Source organism: Myotis nattereri (genome assembly GCF_964212035.1).
Source record: "Myotis nattereri genome assembly, chromosome: 3".
In the NCBI taxonomy this organism is placed as follows: domain Eukaryota; kingdom Metazoa; phylum Chordata; class Mammalia; order Chiroptera; family Vespertilionidae; genus Myotis; species Myotis nattereri.
Window position 1 is genome coordinate 178,828,649 of NC_138077.1, and position 20,763 is coordinate 178,849,411.

A 20,763-nucleotide genomic window follows, 5' to 3' on the forward strand; every position below is an offset into this window, starting at 1 on the left:
TGCCGCCTGGTGCTGGAGCTCAGAGGAATCAGGACAGTGTAAGTTTGTGTGTGGGCCCTTTAAGAGGAACACCTGGGACTCCAGCAGCCTCCATCTTCCTCAGCCACAATTCCCGCTGGTTTTTACAGCCCAAATTTGTGGAGACTTCTCTTCCTGGCTCTAGAATCTTAGGCTGGGGTCTGGTGTGGGGCTGGATGCCCTGATTCTCATGGGAGCCTTGGAGATATCCCTCCCAATTAAAGAAATGCCACACGTGGGTGTCGGACCAGCATGTGCCACACCTCTGCCCCTCCTACCAGCCTCAATGCTCTTTCTTCTTTACTCCTCTAGTTGTAGGGCTTCCATTCAGCCAGGTTTCAGGTGGTTCTGAATGATGGTTGTTCTGTATTTTCGTTGTAATTTCGACGTGGCTGTGGGAGGTGCTGAGTACTGGCGTTTACCTGTACCGCCATCTTGGTTCTCTCAAAACCCTCTATTCTTTAAGTAAAAATGTATCTTATTGTATGATCTGTCTGCAACCAACTTTTCCCACTTAACAATAGAGTATAAAAATGTGTCCATCCTATTATATCATCTTTTTAAATAGCTACACAGTATTTCATAGGATTGACACACTGTACCGCAAATTAGTGAACCAACCTCTATGGTTGTTGGTCATTTAGATGGTTTCCAGTTTTCAGCATCATGAACAGTGTTGAGAGGCCAATTTCCTTCTGCATAGATCTTAGACACTTGTATTACTTCCTTATGATAAATCCCTACAAGTGGCATGTAGTTTAAAAAGACAAATGATTGCAAATTCTTTGATAGTCTTGCAATAGCGAGGTATGGTCTACATTCCCTCCCTGGAAAGCGGGGTGAACTGTGCAGCTTGGACCCTGAGAGTACAGCAGAGGTGACGGTACCTGGCTTCCGAGGCCAGGTCCGGGAGAGTCATGCAGCTTCCACCTTAGATTTTTGGAATGCTTCCTCTCGGGACTCTCCCTTTGGAAACCCAGGCGACATGCAGGGAAATGCCCAAGACACGGGGAGAGGCCATAACAGTCCTAGCTGAGCCCAACTTTTGAGTCACCCTAGCCTCGGCACCAGATGTGTAAGAGAAGAAGCCTCTAGAAGATTCCAGACCCCCACAGCTGGAGTCTTGCTTGTTGAATCCCCAGACACCACAGAACAGAGAGTAGCTATCCCTTCTGAGCCCCGTCCAAGGTCCACGGAAACCCCCACGCATGACAAAACAGCTGCTGTTCACACGGGCAAGTTTGGGGTAGTTGGTTACATACCAATAGTATCTCAGAAACTTTATAAAGAATATACACTTTTGCCCTGACGTCGGCCTGCGGACTGAAAGGTCCCAGGTTCGATTCTGGTCAAGGGCATGTACCTTGGATGCGGGCACATCCTCAGTAGGGGGTGTGCAGGAGGCAGCTGATCGATGTTTCTCTCTCATCGATGTTTCTAACTCTCTATTCCTCTCCCTTCCTCTCTGTAAAAAATCAATAAAATATATTTAAAAAAAGAATATACACGTTTTAAACCTTTTGCTTCTCTATTAAATACTTAATTCAAATTTTATGACTCAATGCAAGAACACTGTTGTCACCTTGAGAAACTGTCTCCAAGACACAGTGGGGCAGGTGTGTATCTGGGCTGCTACTGTGAGCGATTTTACCATCATGTCTGCTTAGATGGGGCTCTCTAGAAACCAACCCCAACTTGAGAGTTTTGGCCTAAGGTGTATTGGGAAGTGCTCTTGGCAGATGTGCCCGTAAGGAAGGTAGGAAGGCGAGATTGGTCAGAGGCAAAAACTGACCTGCAATATGGCTGCGATTGAGGCCTCAGCTGGTCCTACTGAGCCCTGGAGGTAGGGCGGCCCTTCGGACGTGATGCAAAGTAAAGCTGGTCGATGGGCCTGCAGCTCCACAGCAGCCACTCGTGGGCGGGAGCAAGACGTCGGTGAGGAACCCTGCAGCAACAGTCCATGCAGCTCAGCATGGGTGTGGCAGCCCAGAAGACGAGGCCTCGGTGGAGGACCAGAGTGTCCTGTCCCCTGCAGTCTGCCCCTTGTGCCGTCCCAATTCACTTGCGTCTGTGAAGTTTGACCCGTTTGGGAATCACTTCTCCAGGATTCTGTTAGGGTTGCTTCCTGGGAAACGCGAAAGAGGTCAGTGCAGTGAACTACAGCACCAGCTGGAGAAGCTGATCTCAAGGCCACAACTGGTACTGGGGATCACCCTCCCTTCTGCTCGCATCTCTTCTGGTCTAGATAGCGTTCCTGGTGGAGATCCAGGCCTCAACCGTGAAGGGCCTGAGCCTGGGTTACCATGCTCTGCTTGACGTGTCCTTGTACCATTAAAGCTGGGCATGGGACACAAAGGATGCCCCAGTGGATCACGTGAGCATGACACGCGTTTTCCTCTGCTCCTGTTCCTTAGCTACACAGCCGTCCCTCCTCTGATGACCAGGGTCAATGACCTCTGCCAGGATGGGGATTCCTCCCCTTGCTGATGGTCTCTTAGCTCAAGGAGTTCAAAATAATCAGGCAGCAGCCACGGTGTAAAGTTCACTGGAAGCCGGTAGCCCCTCATAGAAACATTACCCCTTCAGGACCTCCAGACCTTCAGAGCAGAAGTAGAAAGCCCCCCTCGAAGGGGGTGTAACTTTGCGAGAAGTACAGTGGGGCCTTGACTTAGGAGTTTAATTTGTTCCAAGACCGAGCTCGTTAAGGAGCTCGTTAACTCAAATTACTCTATCAACTCAATGCAAAAAATCAGCCGAGAGACAGCTGGTATCTCAAAAAACTCGTTAGTCAGGACACTTGTAAGTCAAGGCCCCACTGAGGTTCCTTGCAGCCAAAGGCAAGTCCTAAGGAGGAATGCCACTTCGAGCTGTCAGCAGCCAACGTTCCTAGAAGCTGAGGAACGAGTGTGCTGGTTCTGGAGAGAGAATGGCAGGGAAGCCGCCACAGTACCCACTGCCCTGAGATTCACTTCCCGGAAAATGGGAATAACAATAGCTATTGGCCTGGGTATTGGGAAGGAAATGAGAGCGTGTGTGTTAGAAACCCCAGGCTGCACTCAGCAAACATCAACTTCTACCCCCTTTATGTGAGCTCCGTGAATGATCGTGTTTCCCCTTTTGCCTTGGCCGGTAAGAAGCTGATCGCGTCACCTGGTGTCCGTCACAGCAGATGTACTGCTCATCCTCACTCTCTTATATCCCTGGTCCTGCGTGTTTCTGTTTTTCTCTTTAACTACCCCCGAATGCAATTCCTTTGAACTCGAATCATGTTTGCAAAGTGGCAGAGCGTAAATGACTGCCTGGGAGAGAAACGTACTTCTCTGAAGAAGTTCATTTTCCAAGAGTGACAGTGCCTCACCTACAGCACCGCCCCAGCACCTTGCTCAAACCTGGCCAAGCAGCTTGCCACTGGGTCTTTGATTTGTTTTGGCATCTGCCAGCCAACCGGCACCCAGGCTGGGAATCCCTTCACGTAGGGAGTGACTCACAGCTCTGACAAGTTGGAAAAATACAAAAATGGGGGGATTCGTATTTGGCTATCAGGCACTCCCAGCAGCCACGGACACTGCTGGTAATTTCTACTCCCACCTTCTTTCCAGAAGGGCCCCTCTACTGGCTCCCAGATGGCCCAGTTAGTAGTCCCATCCTGCTATTGGAATTGAGCCCTTTAGGGGGCAGGAAGGGGCCTATGTGGCCCGGATGCTGTGACGGAGCTGGGTCCTCCCACTCCCGCTACCCGTCAGATTTGCACCTAACCTCAGGGGACTTGGGGGATCCAGTCATGGAGTCAGGAGGCTCCAGGTGTGCCTGGCTGGGTTTTCTGCCTTGAGATCACTTCATCATCTCCAGGGTAATTCTTGTGAGCAAACGCCCCCTGCTCTTCCCTCCCTCCAGAGAAGGCCTCTGAGTGCCAGTGGGGTGCCACACCTGCTATTCTTGTGTCCCTGTCAGTGTATAAGATGAACCACTCCTCTGGGATTCATATCAGTAGACACTTTTGCTGAAGGACTGCAACCGTCCCATTGCTCATAGCTCCTGGTTCCCCCACCCCTGGTCCCACCATTTGTGGTTCTAGGTCAAGTTCAAGAGCCTGGGGTGCCCTGGATGAGCCTGGGTACTTAGCCTCCCAAGGCAAATGTCTTGCTCCCCCGACTTGCTTCCTCTTGCAATCCCATAATTGCCAAGCAAGAGTGAGAACATGAGGGGAGACTTGTGGGCTAGGGCTCAGCTTCTGAGTTTTGGGGGGATCTGGGGAGAGAGGCTGGAGTCAGGATGCCCAGTTTTTGCCCTGCCTGCCACCTGCTAGCTAGGTGACCTAGCCAATCACCTCCTCTCGCCAAGCCTCAACTTCCACCCTTGGAAAATGGACAAATAACATCTCTTTTTTAGGATCGTGTGACAGTCAATGAGTGATCATTTGGAAAACTAGTACCATCTAATATTTCCTGATCACACACCAGGCCGGGCACTTGGCCAAGCGCTTTGTAGCTGTGTTCTCATTTAATCCTCTGATGAGCCTGAAGGTGGTGTAATGACTCCCATTTTACAGATGAGCAAACTGAGGCTTACAGAAGGTCAGTGGCACAGCTGTAGTGGCAGAACCAGGCCTCGCACTTAGGCCTCTCTGACCCCAAAGGTAGACCTCTTCACCACTGCACAAGACCAGCCTTCAGTCCCAGCAGAGGGATTGGCACAGGATCTCTACTGAGTTTTTAACAGATCTTTACTGAATTTTTTTTCTTAGCAAATCTCTGCACTGGGAGAAAAGTGATCATTCACTGAGCACATCCTATGTGCGAAGTGCTTTACACAGTTTGCTCTCAATCTCACTCCAAAAGGGTAGCAACATGACTCCCATTTTCCAGATGAGGAAACAGGTTCAGAGAGCTCAAACAGCGTTCCTTAGGCCACACAGCAAATAAGGGGTAGAGCAGGGGCTGAACCAGGTCCTCGTGGGCCTCCATCCCCATGTTCCCACTGTCTCTCTATGAGGGGTGCCTACAAGGCTGGTATCAGGGGTACACAAACTCTTTTTCTGAACCCCCTTACATACTGCCCCTCATGCTCACTGCTGAGGCAAAACCTCCCTCTCCCCGCTAGCCCCCCAGAGAAGAAGTGTTGGGACAGGTCCCTGAAGAAGTCTGACGGTGACGGTGACACCAGGGCGGCGAGGCGCTGGCTGGTCTCAGGACCTTTCCCCAGAGCAGATCATTGCAAGGGGCAGTCTTTGGGTCCTGCTGTTCAGGAGGGGCACGGGGCAGAGAAAAACAGTGACTCAGGAGCCAGCTGAAGGCATTAGCAACAAATTGCTGACTTCCCAGTTTTGCTGTGGGCTGCCCAGTGCCTGGCCCTGTTTATAATGGTAATTTGGGAGGGGAGGGAATGTGTGTAGGCGGCTTGCTGAGGGTTGGAGCCGAAAGTTAGGTTTCCTAAACCCACATCAACCTAGGAAACAGTTACAGGAAAGAAGGCCACAGATGGTTTTCTGTGTGTGTGAGTATGCATGCAAGAGAGAGGCCGGCAGCAACTGAGAGGCATCACAGCAAGAGAGACAAAGAAAGAAGAGCGAGAAGCAGAAGATTTCTGTTGTGTCAAAAGATACACAACAGCAGCCGAGGCCAAGAGAGGACAGGGAGGAGACAAAGATATGCAGGAAGGGAGAGAGAGAAAGATAGGGAAACAAACAGCTATAGAAAAAGATAGCCCAGCCGGCGTGGCTCCGTGGTGAACGTCGACCTATGAACCAGGAGGTCAAGGTTCGATTCCCAGTCAGGGCACATAGCCGGGTTGCAGGCTTGATCCCCAGTGGGAGGTGTACAGGAGGCAGCCAATCAATGATCCTCTCTCATCATTGACGTTTCTATCTCTCTCCCTCTCCCTTCCTCTCTGAAATCAATAAAAATACATTTTAAAAATCATGCATTCAACAAATGCTTGTTGAGTACCTACTATGTGCCAGGTGCTGTCCTAGGCATTGAAAAATGCCACAGTGGACAAAACGGACAGAATCTCTGCCCTATGGGTCTCTCTTGTGCAGTGGTTCTCAACCTGTGGGTCGCGACCCTTTGGGGGTCGAACAACCCTTTCACAGGGGTCGCCTAAGACCATCGGAAAACACATATATAATTACATATTGTTTTTGTGATTAATCACTATGCTTTAATTATGTTCAATTTGTAACAATGAAATTGGGGGTCACTACAACATGAGGAACTGTATTAAAGGGTCGCGGCATCAGGAAGGTTGAGAATCACTACTCTAGTGGGAGAGTAGAGAATCCCAGAAAGACAGGTAAAAATCCAGAGAAGCCCAAAGAAAGACAGAGGGAGGTGTATGAAGAGACCCAGACAGAGATGGGTCAGGACAAGGAGACAGAAGAGGCAGAGACAGACAGGGATGCAGAAATAAAGAGAGCAATGGACCGCAACACAGAGAAGGAGCAGAGTGGCAAGAAGGTGGAGATCTGAGCACCAGCAGATGAGCAGCATTCCAGAGGCGGAGAGGGGCAGAGCCCAGTGGGCGTGGAGTAAAGAAGCCCTTTTCCCGCGAGCCTGCGGGGTGCCCTCTCACTCACTCCCCCAGTGTCTTCTGAGGCAGGGCCCCAGCCCTCGGTGACTAGGGAGCAGGTCTTGGGTTCCAGTGCCATTGGTCTTGGAGACTCTGGGCTGTGCTGGGGTCGAGCTCCCAGGCGCACCATCCCTGCACCCCGTGCTCTGGGCTCCCCTGCGGGAGCTGTAAGATCTGAGATGCTCAATCAGCATGTGTTGACTTCAGGGACTTTCTCCTCATTATGTGGACGGACGGGCCAGTGAGGCCCAGGCTAATGGGCAGGATGGCTGCTGGGCCTGCTGGGTGGGGGGGCGGCAAGAGGTGAGCACTGACCTGGGAGCCGAGATGACAAGATCCAGGCTGGCTCCCTCCTCACAGCCGGCAGCAGGCAGCACACTCTCTAAGACTCCTGCAGCCTCACAATCGTGGAGTCTATGCATCAGGGAGAGCAAGTTTTGGAAGAGACCTGTGTTTGAAAGCTGGGACTTTGACGGTTGCCGATGCCTGTTTCCGTGGAAACGGGCCTCAGAATCAGAGGCTGAGCCTGTGAGCTCTGCTCTGGGTGCCCCAGATAGCGGGGGAGATGGTTGCACGGCACCTCCCTCATCGCCGGTCCCTGGAGTCCCCTCAGCCTCACCTCGGGCTGATCCCTGGGGGAGCGGGGCTGTGAACTCAGGGCTCCCAGGGCCATAACTCTCAGGTGCTGAGCGCTCACTGGGCGCCCACCCCAGCAGGTGTCCTGCGCACGGAAGGAAGAAGATGGATGGCTCAGGTGAAGAAACCTGTGGTCCCCATGACGCTCGTCCTCAGCGTGGACTTACTTCATCCCCACACGGACCCGTCTTTCACTCAACGAGCATGTGTAAGCCCGAGGTGAACAGGACACCGTCCTCGGCTTCCCTCAGGGTCCAGGAGCGCTGAGCTGGGCTCTCAGCCCACAGGCGCTCAGCAAGGCCGTGGCAAGGGTCTGAGAAGCCCCTGGTCCTGCTCAGCCCTGAGCCAGCCGTGGGGCCCTCACGGGGTGGCTGTGCCATGCCTCATGCTGCCGCCTCGCTCAGATCCCTTTACTACCGCTGGTGGGGTGACAAGTTCTACTCAACCTTCAAAGCTTACCTCCTCCGCAAAGGCCCTCCCTAGGCCGCCAGTGCGTCCAGGGCCCCGGCCAAGTCCTCATCTCTGCTTTCCCAGATGGAGGTCCAGGCGTCTCTCCATCTGTGCGGAGTCCCTTCCCTTCCCACCTTCTCAGGGACTGGGTGTTGGTGCGGTGTACACGGGTGGAGGGAATAGAAATTGGATGCGGAGACTGAATGAGTCCAGTTCTGGACACACGGACTTTGCAGCGCCCAAAGGACGTCCCGGTGGGGATGCCTTGTAACTACACAGAGCGGGGACTGACGCTGAGAAAAAGGTCTGAGCCAGTGGCATGGATTCAGGACTCATGGAGGACGGGGTGTGGTCCATGCCATGTGCGCGGGTGAACTGCCCAAAGAGAAAGCGCAGGTCAAAGACAGAGCCCGAGAGAAGCCCGATGGAGGCAGATTGTATTCCTGTTGGGCAGATACCCACCCTCCCCGTGGGAGGCGCGCTCTCCCCTGCCCCGCCGAGGCTGGGTGGCATGTGGCTTGGAGCCAATGCGATGCTTGGCCCCTGGTGCCCCTCTCACCCACTCTGAAAAGAGCATGCCAGGCAGCCGCTGCCCTTCGAGGCCACAGAGCCAACGAGAGCTGCTCCCTGAGGCACAGTCACCCAGCAGACCACAGACCCGTGAGTGAGAAATAAACGACTTTTATGATGAGCCACTGAGATCTGGGGCTGCTTGTTAGTAACCTGGTATCAGCAGTAGCCTGACTAATAAAAGTGCAAGAGGAGGCTGAGAACAAAGGTTCCTTTACAGGGTGACAGAGGGGAGGGAAGGACTGGGCAGTGCCCGAGATGGTGAGGGAGAGGGTTTGGGGAGCTCCCTGACCGCTGCACCACCCCATGTCTTCTTTCTCACAGGTGATGCTGGGGTCAGCTTGCTCCCACCGGGCTTGGATCTAATTCTAGATGTTGATGACCCCCAGGCTAATCCTTCAGGCCAACTTCTCTGGAGCTCCAGTCCCCTCACCTACCCGTCTCCTGAATATACCTGCCTGGACATGGACTGGGCTTTTCAAACTCAACACGTCCACGACTGACCCCATCATTCTCTGCATCAACAGGCTTGCCTCCCTTCCTGGGCTCCCCGACTGGCAGCCCCATCACCCCTCCCGGAAGCCTGGGCGTCTTCTACACCCGCACATACTGTCAGCTGCCAGGCCCAGGCAATTCCCAGCCTCAGCTTCTTTCCATCTGCCCTCCCAGCACCGCCAACCCCTGCTGCTGGCCCCTCACTGCCTCCAGGCCTGCTGCCTCCACAGCGGCTCCCGATTGCTTTCTGAAGCACACACAGGTTGTCCCCTGGTTAAAGCCCCTGCCCGCGGGACAAAGACCAAACTTTCTTGACACTCAAGGCCCTGAATGGTCCAGTCTCAGTTGAATGAATGAATTAATGCTACCCCTTCTGTCTGAAACATACTGCATACCTACCCCCTCTCCCGAATCCCACTCACCCTACCCCCTCTCCCCTGACTCCACTCACCCCACCCCCTCTCCCCTGACTCCACTCACCCCACCCCCTCTCCCCTGACTCCACTCACCTCAACCCCCTCTCCCCTGACTCCACTCACCCCAACACCCTCTCCCCTGACTCCACTCACCCCACCCCCTCTCCCCTGACTCCACTCACCCCACCCCCTCTCCCCTGACTCCACTCACCCCACCCCCTCTCCCCTGACTCCACTCACCTCAACCCCCTCTCCCCTGACTCCACTCACCCCACCCCCTCTCCCCTGACTCCACTCACCTCAACCCCCTCTCCCCTGACTCCACTCACCCCACCCCCTCTCCCCTGACTCCACTCACCTCACCCCCTCTCCCCTGACTCCACTCACCTCAACCCCCTCTCCCCTGACTCCACTCACCCCAACCCCTCTCCCCTGACTCCACTCACCTCAACACCCTCTCCCCTGACTCCACTCACCCCACCCCCTCTCCTCACTCCCACTCACCTCAACCCCCTCTCCCCTGACTCCACTCACCCCAACCCCTCTCCCCTGACTCCACTCACCTCAACACCCTCTCCCCTGACTCCACTCACCCCACCCCCTCTCCTCACTCCCACTCACCTCAACCCCCTCTCCCCTGACTCCACTCACCCCAACCCCTCTCCCCTGACTCCACTCACCCCACCCCCTCTCCCCTGACTCCACTCACCTCAACCCCTTCTCTCCTCACTCCCACTCACCCCACCCCCTCTCCCCTGACTCCACTCACCCCAACCCCTCTCCCCTGACTCCACTCACCCCAACCCCCTCTCCCCTGACTCCACTCACCCCAACCCCCTCTCCCCTGACTCCCACTCACCCTACCCCTTCTCTCCTCACTCCCACTCACCCCAACCCCCTCTCCCCTGACTCCCACTCAGATCTGTTCAGATTTGGCCTCCTCCAGACAGCTTTCCCTGTCCACCTCCCACTCCACCCACCCTGGGCTAGTTTAAATCTCTGTCCTTTAAGACACTCCCCCCCAACCTCCTCTTTTTAAAAAAAATTGATTTCAGAGAGGAAGGAAGAGGGAGAGAGAGATAGAAACATCAATGATGAGAGAGAATCACTGATCGGCTGCCTCCTGCACACCGCCCACTGGGGATGGAGCCTGTTACCCAGACATGTGCCCTGACCAGGAATCAAACTGTGACCTCCTGGCTCATAGGTCAACGCTAACCACTGAGCAACCGGCTGGCCAAGCACCGCTTTTGAAGCCCCATCACCTCCCTCTTCGCCTTGTCTCAGAGCTCTCAGCCCAGTATTTTTTTCCTTTCTTTTTTTTTTTTTAATTTGTGGTAAAATATACATAACATAAGCTTTATCATTTTAACCATTTTAAATACAGTTTAGTGGCATTAAGTATATTCACATTGCTGTGCAACCATCATCACCACCCATGCCCAGGACTTTTTCATCTTCCCCAGCTGCAACTTTGTATCCATTAACCAATAACTCCCTGCCCCCACCCCCACCCCCACCCCTACCCCGCCCCCACCCCCACCCCCACCCCCACCCCACCCCTGCCCCTACCCCGCCCCAGCCCAAGGCAACCGCCATGGAAGTTTGTAGCTCTATGAATCTGATGACTTTAGGTGCCTCATATAAGTGGACTCATATAATATTTGTATTTTTTTGTCTGCTTATTTCATTTAGCATAGTATCTTCAGGGTTCACCCATGTTGTAGTATGCATCAGAACTGCATACCTTTTTTTTTTTTTTTAAAGACCTTTGGTAGTATTGCTATCTTTTATTTATTGATTGATCAGCTGCCTCCCGTACCCGCCCCGACTGGAGATCAAACCTGAAACCTCGGCATGTGCCCTGACCAGGAATGGAAGCTGCCACCTTTTGATGTATGGGATGAGGCACCAACCAATTGCGGGACCCGGCAGGGCTGCGTACCTTTTTCAAGGCCAAATAATATTCCACTGTACAGCTGGTGCTGCATTTTGTTTCCCATTCATCTGTCAATGAGCATTTGGGTTGTCTCCATCTTTTGGCTACTGTGAATAATACTGCTATCATTAGTGGTGTACAAATACGTGTGAGTGCCTGCTCTCAATTGTTTATATATTCCACCTAGAGGTGGAGCTGGTGAATCGTATCATAATTCTATGTTTAATTTTCTGAGGCATTGTCATACGTTTTCCATATTGGCTGCCCATTTTACATTCCCACCAACAGTGCACAGGAGCTCCAGCTTCTCCATATGCTTACCAACACTTCTTTGCTCTCCACCTCTCCCACACTCTCCCTTTCTTTTCTATAACAGCCATCATAATGGGTGTGAAAATGGCCATTTTGACTCCAGTAGCCTGATTCCCACAGGGGTGCCCGATGGCACCTCCCTCGGCTATGCCAAGGAGCTCTAGTTGTCCGCTCTGGCGTCCCCCTGATACCACCAGGGCAAGGGCCATCTGCAGAACCGCGGGGCACGTGCTCCGGCGCGGGGACTGCCTGTCATCACCTCCAGTGGGCAGGGCTGCTCCCTGCTGCAGAGCTTCCGCTCCTGGCCGGGCAGCTCGTTGGCTAAAGCGCTGTCCTGCTACACCAAGGTTACTGGTCGATGTTTAACTCCCCACATCCTTTAGAACTCAAATGTCACCTCCGCAGAGAAGCCGGCCCTGACCATCACCCCTCCCCCATGGGACCCGACCGCCATTACAGGCTCCGACAGCATCCTCTCCTTGGCGGTCTGGAATGCCTCATCCGTGTGCCCCTGAAGGAAGGAACCCCTCTCTCCCGCTGGGGTGGACGCTCCCTATGGAAGGAGCCTGCCATCATCTTGATCATCACTGCATTCTCAGCAGCGACCCTGATGCCCAGGCCATACCAGAAAGCCTTTGTCAAATGAATTCTTTATTCAACATTTAACACATTTTCACTGAATACCTGTTCTAGAAGTGGGGATAAAGCTCCCACCGTGCTTACATCCTAATGAGGGAAGTAGGTAAGAAAAAAATAAGCAAACATAGTATGTCAGGTGGTGATTGTTGCTATGGAGAAAACCAGAACAGGATAGGGGGGGCAGACGCCATTCCACAGAGGTTCGTTAGGGGAGGGCCTCGTTAGGGGAGGGAGGGCCTCTGCTCATGTTTGATCAGGACCTGGAGGAAGTGAGGAAATGAGTGAGGCTGGGAGCAAGTGTTCCAGGCAGAGAGAACAGCATGAGCAAACGTGTGGCAGGTGAGTGAAACGCAAGGAGGAACTGTACCCCTGCACAGCGGCCGGGAGGGGAGCCACCGCAAGGCCAGTACACTCTGGAGAGCAGGTGGGGGAGGTGCAACGGGAACCTGGGAAGGAGGACAGCATCAGCTTCCTGCCTCTGGGTTCCTCTCCCAGGATCTTGCCTTGTCTTTTCTCTTACTTCCCAGCTTCCCCGGCTCCAGGCTCGGGACTTAGTAGGTGCTTTCTAAGCTAGAACTCAACCCGTTCAAGAAAGTGCCTGAAACCATTTTGCTATGACAGGTTGGCTCAGGACAGGCAGAAGACATTAAAAAACACACTTGATTTTATTTTTAACTTTAATTTTTAATATAATTTTTATGGATTTCAGAGAGGAAGGGAGAGGGAGAGAGAAACATCAATGATGACAAAGGCTCATTGACTGGCTGCCTCCTGTACGCACCCCCATTGGGGACTGAGCCCACTACCTGGGCACGTGCCCTGACGGGGAATCAAACCGTGACCTTCTGGCTCATATATCGATACTCAACCCCTGAGCCACACCAGCCGGGTAACACATTTGATTTTAAACTTAAACCCACTACCTTTGTCCTTAGCACCTCTTTGTTTGCTGGCTCTGCTATGCGAATAACATCAGGAGCAAGAACTTCTTTCAATTTGCAAAATGTTTCCCCAGTTACTATCTCCGCGAAGCCTCTGGACAGCCTTCAAAGCAGCACCCGCTCCCTTGTCCAGAGGCTGTGGCCTGGGGCGGGCCAGCACCACCCGCAGCCCAGCAGGTAGCTCCCTATCAGTTCCTGCTCTTCGTCTTCCCATTTGCCTCTGATTTAACGTCCTCCTTTCACTAACACACTCAGAGAGGGGGCGGCACGTGCCCAAAGTCCACTGCCAGCCTCCCAGCCAGGCTGAAGCCGGGTTTCTGGGTGCTGGGTTTTGCCTTCTCCCCCACGGAGGAGGCCCCATCCCCTTTGGAGAACTTCTGCTAAAACCAGGCTGACCAGCCTGGGCCCAGGCCTCCCTTGGCTGCAAGGTTTTGACCCGAGTTGTCTCCACGGTATTTTCAGGGTCCAGGGTGCTGTGGACAGGAGGGGGCTGGGCTGCATGCTCACTGTCCATTTGAACAGCCCCCCCCCCAGAGGCCCCCACCCTCCCAGCAGCCGTGAGGAATACTGACCTGCAGCTGGAACCACCGAGAGGGAACAGATGGGATCCTCTCGCCTCCTGGGCAGGCACAACTTCCCGGCTGAGCCTATGGGCTTGAAGCCCCTTTAACTGAGACCTTCTGGAGGCCTAGCCCCTGCCAACCTGACCCCAGAGCCCAGGATTTCTGCCCCCCCTTCCCCCCCCCACCCCGTTTCTGGCAGCTGAGAGAAGGCGTGGCCATTCTAGCCTAAGCTTAGCGTCCACCTCTTCTCCTCGCCCACCTCACCTGCCTGTCTCTTCACATTCTGGTCACTGTTACTCACCTCTGCTCCTTTCACCACAGCTGCTGGGGACGGGAGGCCCACCGGTGAGGGACCATCGGTCCCTGGCCAGGAGGAGCGCACGACCACACCCAGCTGTGGGAGGCACAGGGCACCGGGGGCTGGACACCTGGCCCAGGCTGGCAGCGCAGAGAGGACTGCCTGTCCAGGCTGGATTTTAGGACCATCAGTAGGAATGTTACAGGAAGAGGCTTTGGGGCAGAGGGTTTCATAACACTGTAAGCTCCACGGGGTAAGGAATTTTGTTTTATGACCCCAGTGCCTAGAAGAGTGTTTGATACATAGTAGATGCTCAATAAACATAGCTTAAAAGAAAATGAGAAAACAAAGGAAGGGAGGGAGTCAGGGAGAGAGAGGGAGAGTGCAGGGGGGGGGGAGATATCTCAAGGAAGAATGAGTGAGTCTGGGTTGGGTGTGTGAGGTCCCTGGGTGCATCCCGGGAAAGGAAAAGTTCAGTACTTCTAGGTGGCCAGTACCTTAGGTGGGTGGGGCTGGGGGCAGTGGCCTTATCTAACCCTATTACTGGTGGTGTCCATTTCTTATATCCCCCCGGGGCCCAGAGCTACTGTGAGGATTGGGGCCATTTTCCTCTTATGGTCCCTTTAGCTCCCGGTGCCTCCGTCGGATGTTAACATGCACACAGGTATTAAACCGGTGCTGGAGGCACACAGATGACTCAGAATTAGTTCCTTCCCCCTCCCCCCAGTCTGGCTGGTGGAGACAGACTGTAAACAAGTGGCTACAACAATAGGCAGAATGAACTCGGAGCTACCACGTAGCTTCAAACAAAATGAGACCGGGCCGAGGGAGAGAGGGAAGGCTGTTGCTCCAGAAGTGAAAAGCAGGGCGGGGAGGGGGTGTTCCTGGGTTGTGGAGGAGATGGCTTTGGCAGGGATGTCAGCCTTAGGGAATGGAATGGCAAAAGAAGGAGGGTGGCCGGTGAGGCTCAGTGGTTGAGCATCGGCCTATGAACCAGGAGGTCACGGTTCAGTTCCCGGTCAGGGCACATGCCCAGGCTGCCGGCTCCATCCCCAGTGGGGGACGTGCAGGAGGCAGCCCATCAGTGGTTCTCTTTCATCATTGATGCTTCCATCTCACTCTCCCTCTCCCTTCCTCTCTGAAATCAATAAAAATATATTTAAAAAAATAATAAAAGAAAAAAAGAAAGGGGTTGAGACCCAAGGATGTGGTCCAGGGAGGTGGGGGCCGGGGGTGGAGTGGGGCAAGAGGGTGGGGTTTTGAGTGCGGCTCCTGGGTGTTGGGCTTGCTTCTTACGTGACTGCATTTTGGATCCCAGTGCCAGCGGCTGCACGCTTAGTTGGGCTGCTGAGTGGTCCTGCCCCCGGGAACCCTCAGCTCCCGTCTGTCCAGCCCGCTGGGGCTGCCCGGTCTCTCTGCCAGGGCCCTCCCACTGTCTCTTTTAGCTCCACCGGGAACTACTGACGCTGGGCCTCATGTCACGTCAAGCCCCAGCAAAGGGACAGAGTGCCTGGCACAGGTTCCCCAAAAGTCATCCCTCTCTTCTGGCCACACAAGCTCTGCGAGGAGGTGTTAGTCCTTTTTACTCCAAGGTGGGATGAGGAAAGAAAACGACAGAAGGGAAATCAGCATCAGAGAACATTAGAGTCTGGAGAGAGGGAAGATCTCCTACCAGCCGCACCCCCTCCCCATTTGACAGGTGAGGAACATGATGCCCAGACACCCCTGTGCTGCAGCCCTGACACTGCCAGGGCATGGCCGCGATTAGAAGGGCCGAGAAGGGCTGTTTTCCTTTAGCCAGGACCTAACCAATCCTCCCACGGCGTGGGCCTTGCAGACCCGAGATGAGTCAGGCTTCTGGTGAGTCAAGTCTGTTGACAAGCATCCCTGGCCTTTCCTAGCCCCTAGTCCAGGGGAAAGGTATGAGCAGGCCAATCTAATTAGTGTGGGCTCTAAGGTACCTGAAGTTAGTCCCATTAAATTAAACTGCCTAGGGGAAAAAATAACTGTAATTATTTCCTTCTCTCCCCCATCCTTGTGTTTCAATTCCCTCCCCAACTCCAGGCCTCTCCCATTCACAAAACCACCTTTAGACTAGGGGCTCAGCAGAGCCCACCATGGACTGAGGTTCAGTGTTTCCCTTTTTCTGTCCCCTTCTCCTGAGAGCTCGGTTCCGGCGGAGAACAGTGTGCCTCCGAGGCTCCCTAGGGCTTGGCTGTATTCTAATTCGGGGAGGCTGTTCCATGGAGTAGAACATTCCTCCAAAAATGCACCCAGCGTCTCCTTCCTGAACCAATGCAGATCAGTTGGCTGCGGGGCATTTCTTTTAAAAGCCCCTTTTCTCCCTTCTACCGATCAAAATGAGCAAACTTGAATGGTAGGGAATTATCCTTTATTTTGTTGGAATCTAGCTCTGAGTCTTTCTACTCCGAACGTGTTTTCCCCAGGACACTGACCTATCCTTTAATTGTTTGGAGCTAGGCATGTTAGGGGGAGGGGCGTTACTTGTTTATTGGAACAGCGCAGTTAAAAAAAAAAAAAATCAACCTAGGCTAACAGTTTCAAGGCTCCCCTAAAGATGTATCCAAACAGGCAGCCAATCAGCGCCTACACAGCTTTTTCTGCTTGACTCTTTTAAAGAGACAGTGCCGACGGTGTTCTATCACATTTAAAGAGAACCGCGCTCTAAAAAACATTCACGAAAATGGGGGAGTCCTCCCTATTGCGCTGGTTTTGGGTCTTCAGAGTCTCTCATGAGGGGCTCGCGGTGCCCTCGGGGTTCTCGGCCTGGGTAAAAAGGAGTCAGCAGCCAATAGCGGGGTCACTCTGCCAGCCTCCCCGCAATTTCCCATTGTACACCTGGGTCACTGACAATGGAAGCTTCCCTTCCCCCCACGCCTGACTCCGGTCGCCCACTCCCCAATTCAGCTCCGTCGATTTGAAGTTTGCAGATTTCCGTGGCGCGCCTTCCGCGTCGCTGGGCGCCCAGGAGGCGCCCCCCCTCCCCGGGAACGCCACTGCGTCCCCAAGCCTTGGGGCTAACTTGCCAGTGGGGGCCGGTCTCAGAAATTGGGGGGCCATCACTCTCCCTTACCTGAGCCCAAGCCCCCCCCCCCCCCAAGCAAGCCAAGGGCCATTTCCACGCGGCCCCACTTTGGGGCTTTCCCAAGTATTTTAATGATCTAGTAAAGGAGGAGCCGCGCGCCTCGGCGCCGGCTCCCGCCGCCCAGCTCGCAGCGTGGAGCCCGGCCGGCGCTCGGGAAGCAGACTGGGCGAGAGGGTGGCCGGGGGCGGGGCTGCCGGAGGGTAGTCGAGGAGGTGGCCGGGTCGGAGCCCAGGGGAAGCCGGGCGGAGGGGAGGGGGCGATGGAGGGCGGGCTGCCGCGGGCCCAGCTAGGGGAGGTGAGGGGCCGATAAGAGACGTGGCGGGGGAGGGAGCCTGGGGAGCCCCGCTGAGGGTCCGCGCCCCCTCCCGCCGCCAGCCCGCTCCCGCCCCCCGTGGTCCACGCCGCCGAGAGCGCGGGTCAAACCCCCTCCTCGCTGGGGTCGGCGGACCAGAGCGCCCCCATCTTGACTTGGGTCCCCCCCACATCTACAGAGACGAGAGGCTCGCGCCCCCTGTCCGCACGCCCGCCCGCCCGCAGGAGCAGGGGCAGCGGCTGCCCGGCGGTGGCCGCAGCGGGGACTGCCGCGGCTGGGCGCTGACAGGGCGTCCCCCCGCCGCCCCGGGCCCGCCCCCACGCGCCGATTGGCCGGAGCGGCCATCAATCGCGGGACGTTGACGCCCGCCCGCTCCCTCGCCCGGGTAGCCACGTTCGGTTGAGCTCCAAGTAGACCAGCGGCAGCGGCGGCAGCAGCGGTGCCGGAGGCGCAGAGGGCGGCGCAGGCGGAGCCGGGCGGGCGGGCGCGCGAGCGAGCCAGCGGGCAGCCGGGCCGGCGGGCGAGCGGCGGCGGCACCGGCACCCCAGGCCGAGCCGGCGCGGGAGGAGTTCCAGGGCGATGGGGCCGCGGCCGGGGCTGACGCTTTGACAGCTGGAAAGAGCGCGGAGCCAGCGCCTGGGGGGGCGGGAGGGGAGCGCGGCGAGGAGAACGCGAGCGAGAGAGCGAGCGGGCGCCGGGGAGGGGGCCGGGAGCGAGGGGCAGCTCGGGAGCAGCCGGAGCGGTAGCGGCAGCGGCGGCGGCGGCGGCGAGGTTCGGCGCCCTCTTCTCTGCAAACCATGTTTGCCAAAGGCAAAGGCTCGGCGGTGCCCTCGGACGGGCAGGCTCGGGAAAAGTAAGACCATGTTCCAAGTGGCCGCCGGGCTGCGGGCGGGCGAGCGGGCGGGCGGTGGGAAGCAGGTGGGCGGCGGGGGCGCTGCGCCCCGGGCCCCGGCGCCGCCTGCCTGGCCCCGTCCCCGAGGCCGCGGCGGGCGGCGTGGGAGAGCCCATTGTTGGGAGCCGGCTGAGGTTGGGGCGTCGGGGAAGGGGCGGCGGGAGGCGCCGCCGGGGGAGGGGGCACTTGGTGGCCGCGGGGCGTGCCGGGCCCGGGGGTGGGCGAGGTCCCGCGAGCGAGCCGGGCCGGGCGCCCCACTCGGGGCGCTCCCCGGGGTGGCCGCACTTTGCCCCCCGGGTGCGGGCAGGGGGCGCGTGGCTTCCGCAGCCCCGGAGGCTCCTTTTGTCCGCCCGCGGCGTGAGGAGTGCGCACCGGGGGCTTTGTTCGGCCGGGAGCGCTCTCCTTTCCCTGCCCTCGGCCTCGCCGCTGCTCCCGTGCCCTCCCGGGCGCCGGGCTGGGCAGGGACGGCGGCGCCGTTTTGTCCCTAGGCTTGGGGGACAGTTGTTTTTTTTGGGGGGGGGAGGTAGTGAGGGCGGCATCAGGCACTCACTCTAGAGCGCACCAGGCGCCCCGGAGTCCAGCACCGAGTCCCCGGACCCTCGGAGAGCTGGGCAGAGGGTCGCCAGGAGTGTGTCGCGAATAGGAGGGAAGCTATGGGATCGGGTGGTTTGCGAGTTTGCGAGACTTGGGTGGGTTTGGCCCCGACGCCACTTGGGAAGTTCAAGTTTGGGGACTCCTCTCCAGGTCCCCACGGTTTGCGGTGCCGCGTCCCCGGACACCCAGCCCCTGGCTGCTCCCCCCCCCCCCCCCACCGCGGCCCCTGGCAGGGCCGAGCGAGCGGCTCCCCTCTGGCCGGGGCCACAATGGGACAGCGTGGGCAGGGCCGGGAGCCGCGGGCAGGGTCCGGAGCAGTGCCCTGCGCCCTGACACCTTCCTCTCTCTGCCCCCTGCCCGCGCTCCAGGTTAGCTTTATACGTCTACGAGTATTTACTGCACGTCGGAGCACAGAAATCTGCACAGACCTTCTTGTCAGAGGTGAGTGGGACTCGCCCGTCCTCCAATTTCTAGACACCCCTGCCTCCCCACTCTTCTGAGAGCCTTTGTTTTCAGGAGCAGCCACTGTGGCCACCATTTTGAATTTTTATCACCTTTTGGCATTTATTGTTAGTTGGTCTTCACAGCCTTTTGGCTCCAGGAAGCCCCCAGCCCACCCCTTCCCTCTGCTCCTCTAAGCGATCTCTGCTCTCTCCTCTCTAGATTCGATGGGAAAAAAACATCACGTTGGGCGAACCACCTGGGTTTTTGCATTCGTGGTGGTGGTAAGTTTGTGTGATAGTTTTGTGTGTGTGTGTGTGTTTGTTTTGTCTGGTCCCAGTGAACAAAGGCGGGAGCCAGGAGGAGACCCCACCAAGCCTTCCCCTCCGGGGTGCACGGAGCAGGCCGGGGTGAACGGGTCAGAAGAGGCTGCTGCCTGAAGTTTTTGCCTCCTCTCTCCCCTCCTATTGAGAGCCTACTAAATCTTGCCTGGTGTTTGGATAGAAACTCCTTACTTTTCCATCTCACTCCCGGCCGCTAGGCAGGCTCGAAAAACCTTGAAGGATTTTTGTCAATTCTGCATGCTGCTTTAATTAGAGGGAGTGGGGGTGGGGCGGGGTGGAGGGGGATACCAGGTCTGTTTTACAACTGGCCTATCCTTTCTTTTTTTCTTTTACTATGAACTCAGAACCGAGAGAGAGAGAGAGAGAGAGAGAGAGAGAGAGAGAGACCGACCATTGTGGCCTTTTCCAGGCACCCTGAGAAAAAGCAAGAAGGGGCTGCAACTTCCTTTAAAGATACTGATTCAGACTGACTGGACCTTCCTCTCCTCTGTGGGCTCCCCCTCCCAGCATCCCTAAAACCACAAAGTTTCATTTTTCTGAAAACCTTAACTTGTCGCTGTCGACCTCACAGAGCACCCTTAGTTGGTGGTTGGGGGCTCCCTTATCTGTGACCCTCCCCCAGGCCCCTGGGTCCTGCTGGTGTGGGACCCCCTCCGCCTGTCTTAGGTTGCCTGCGGGCTGAAGGGAGGCTTAAGGTCAGGGGGAGCCAGTTGGGAGCCGGCTGCTGTGGAGGAAGACCTGGCTGTTTTGTGTGACTGATTGGTGCGGAGTCTTTGACATCCTTTTGAAAAGGAAAAGAGAGCAGAGGGGCTTTGATATTTTGGTGGAGTTCAGGAAAATGGAGTGCCATGTCTTGGGATCTTAGCGCGAGTACCTGGCCGCCAGCTCAGGTTACTGTTTCAGGTCGCTTTGAAATGCAGGGGGATGAAGTGTCTGTTCTACCTTGTGCAGGGAAAATGAGTTTTTCATTACTTCAGCCAACCTCGGGATTGCCCAATGTTGGAGGCAATTTGGTGTGGCAGAATGATTCGACCTGTCGGAGCGGGTGATGGGTTTTCTGTGGTGGTTTTTGGAGAGGAGTGTGGATTGGTGTGACGGGTCTGACCGTCAGAAATCTAGGTTTGTGAGTAAAAGTTACTTAGAAGGGACTGGGGAGTTTGTAATGTTAGAAATCTTTGGCGTGTGGAGGAGTTAATCAAATATGTGCAGCTTTAGAGGGCAGAAAGGAA

General features: G+C 55.9%; 1 protein-coding gene across 4 annotated transcripts in view; it reads left to right on the forward strand.

Moving 5' to 3' along the window:
- Positions 1-17,654: 17,654 nt before the first annotated feature.
- SSBP3 (single stranded DNA binding protein 3) overlaps positions 17,655-20,763 on the forward strand; it is a 150,757-nt gene continuing 147,648 nt past the window's right edge. The window contains exons 1-3 of one of the 4 annotated variants that reach the window (XM_081086842.1): positions 17,655-18,116; positions 19,118-19,190; positions 19,413-19,474. In XM_081086842.1, coding sequence (XP_080942968.1) covers positions 18,061-18,116; positions 19,118-19,190; positions 19,413-19,474 — 191 coding nt within the window. In that variant the 5' untranslated portion in view covers positions 17,655-18,060. The remainder of the gene's footprint in view (positions 18,117-19,117; positions 19,191-19,412; positions 19,475-20,763) is intronic. The other 3 variants (XM_081086843.1, XM_081086841.1, XM_081086840.1) reach the window with 3 other exon arrangements.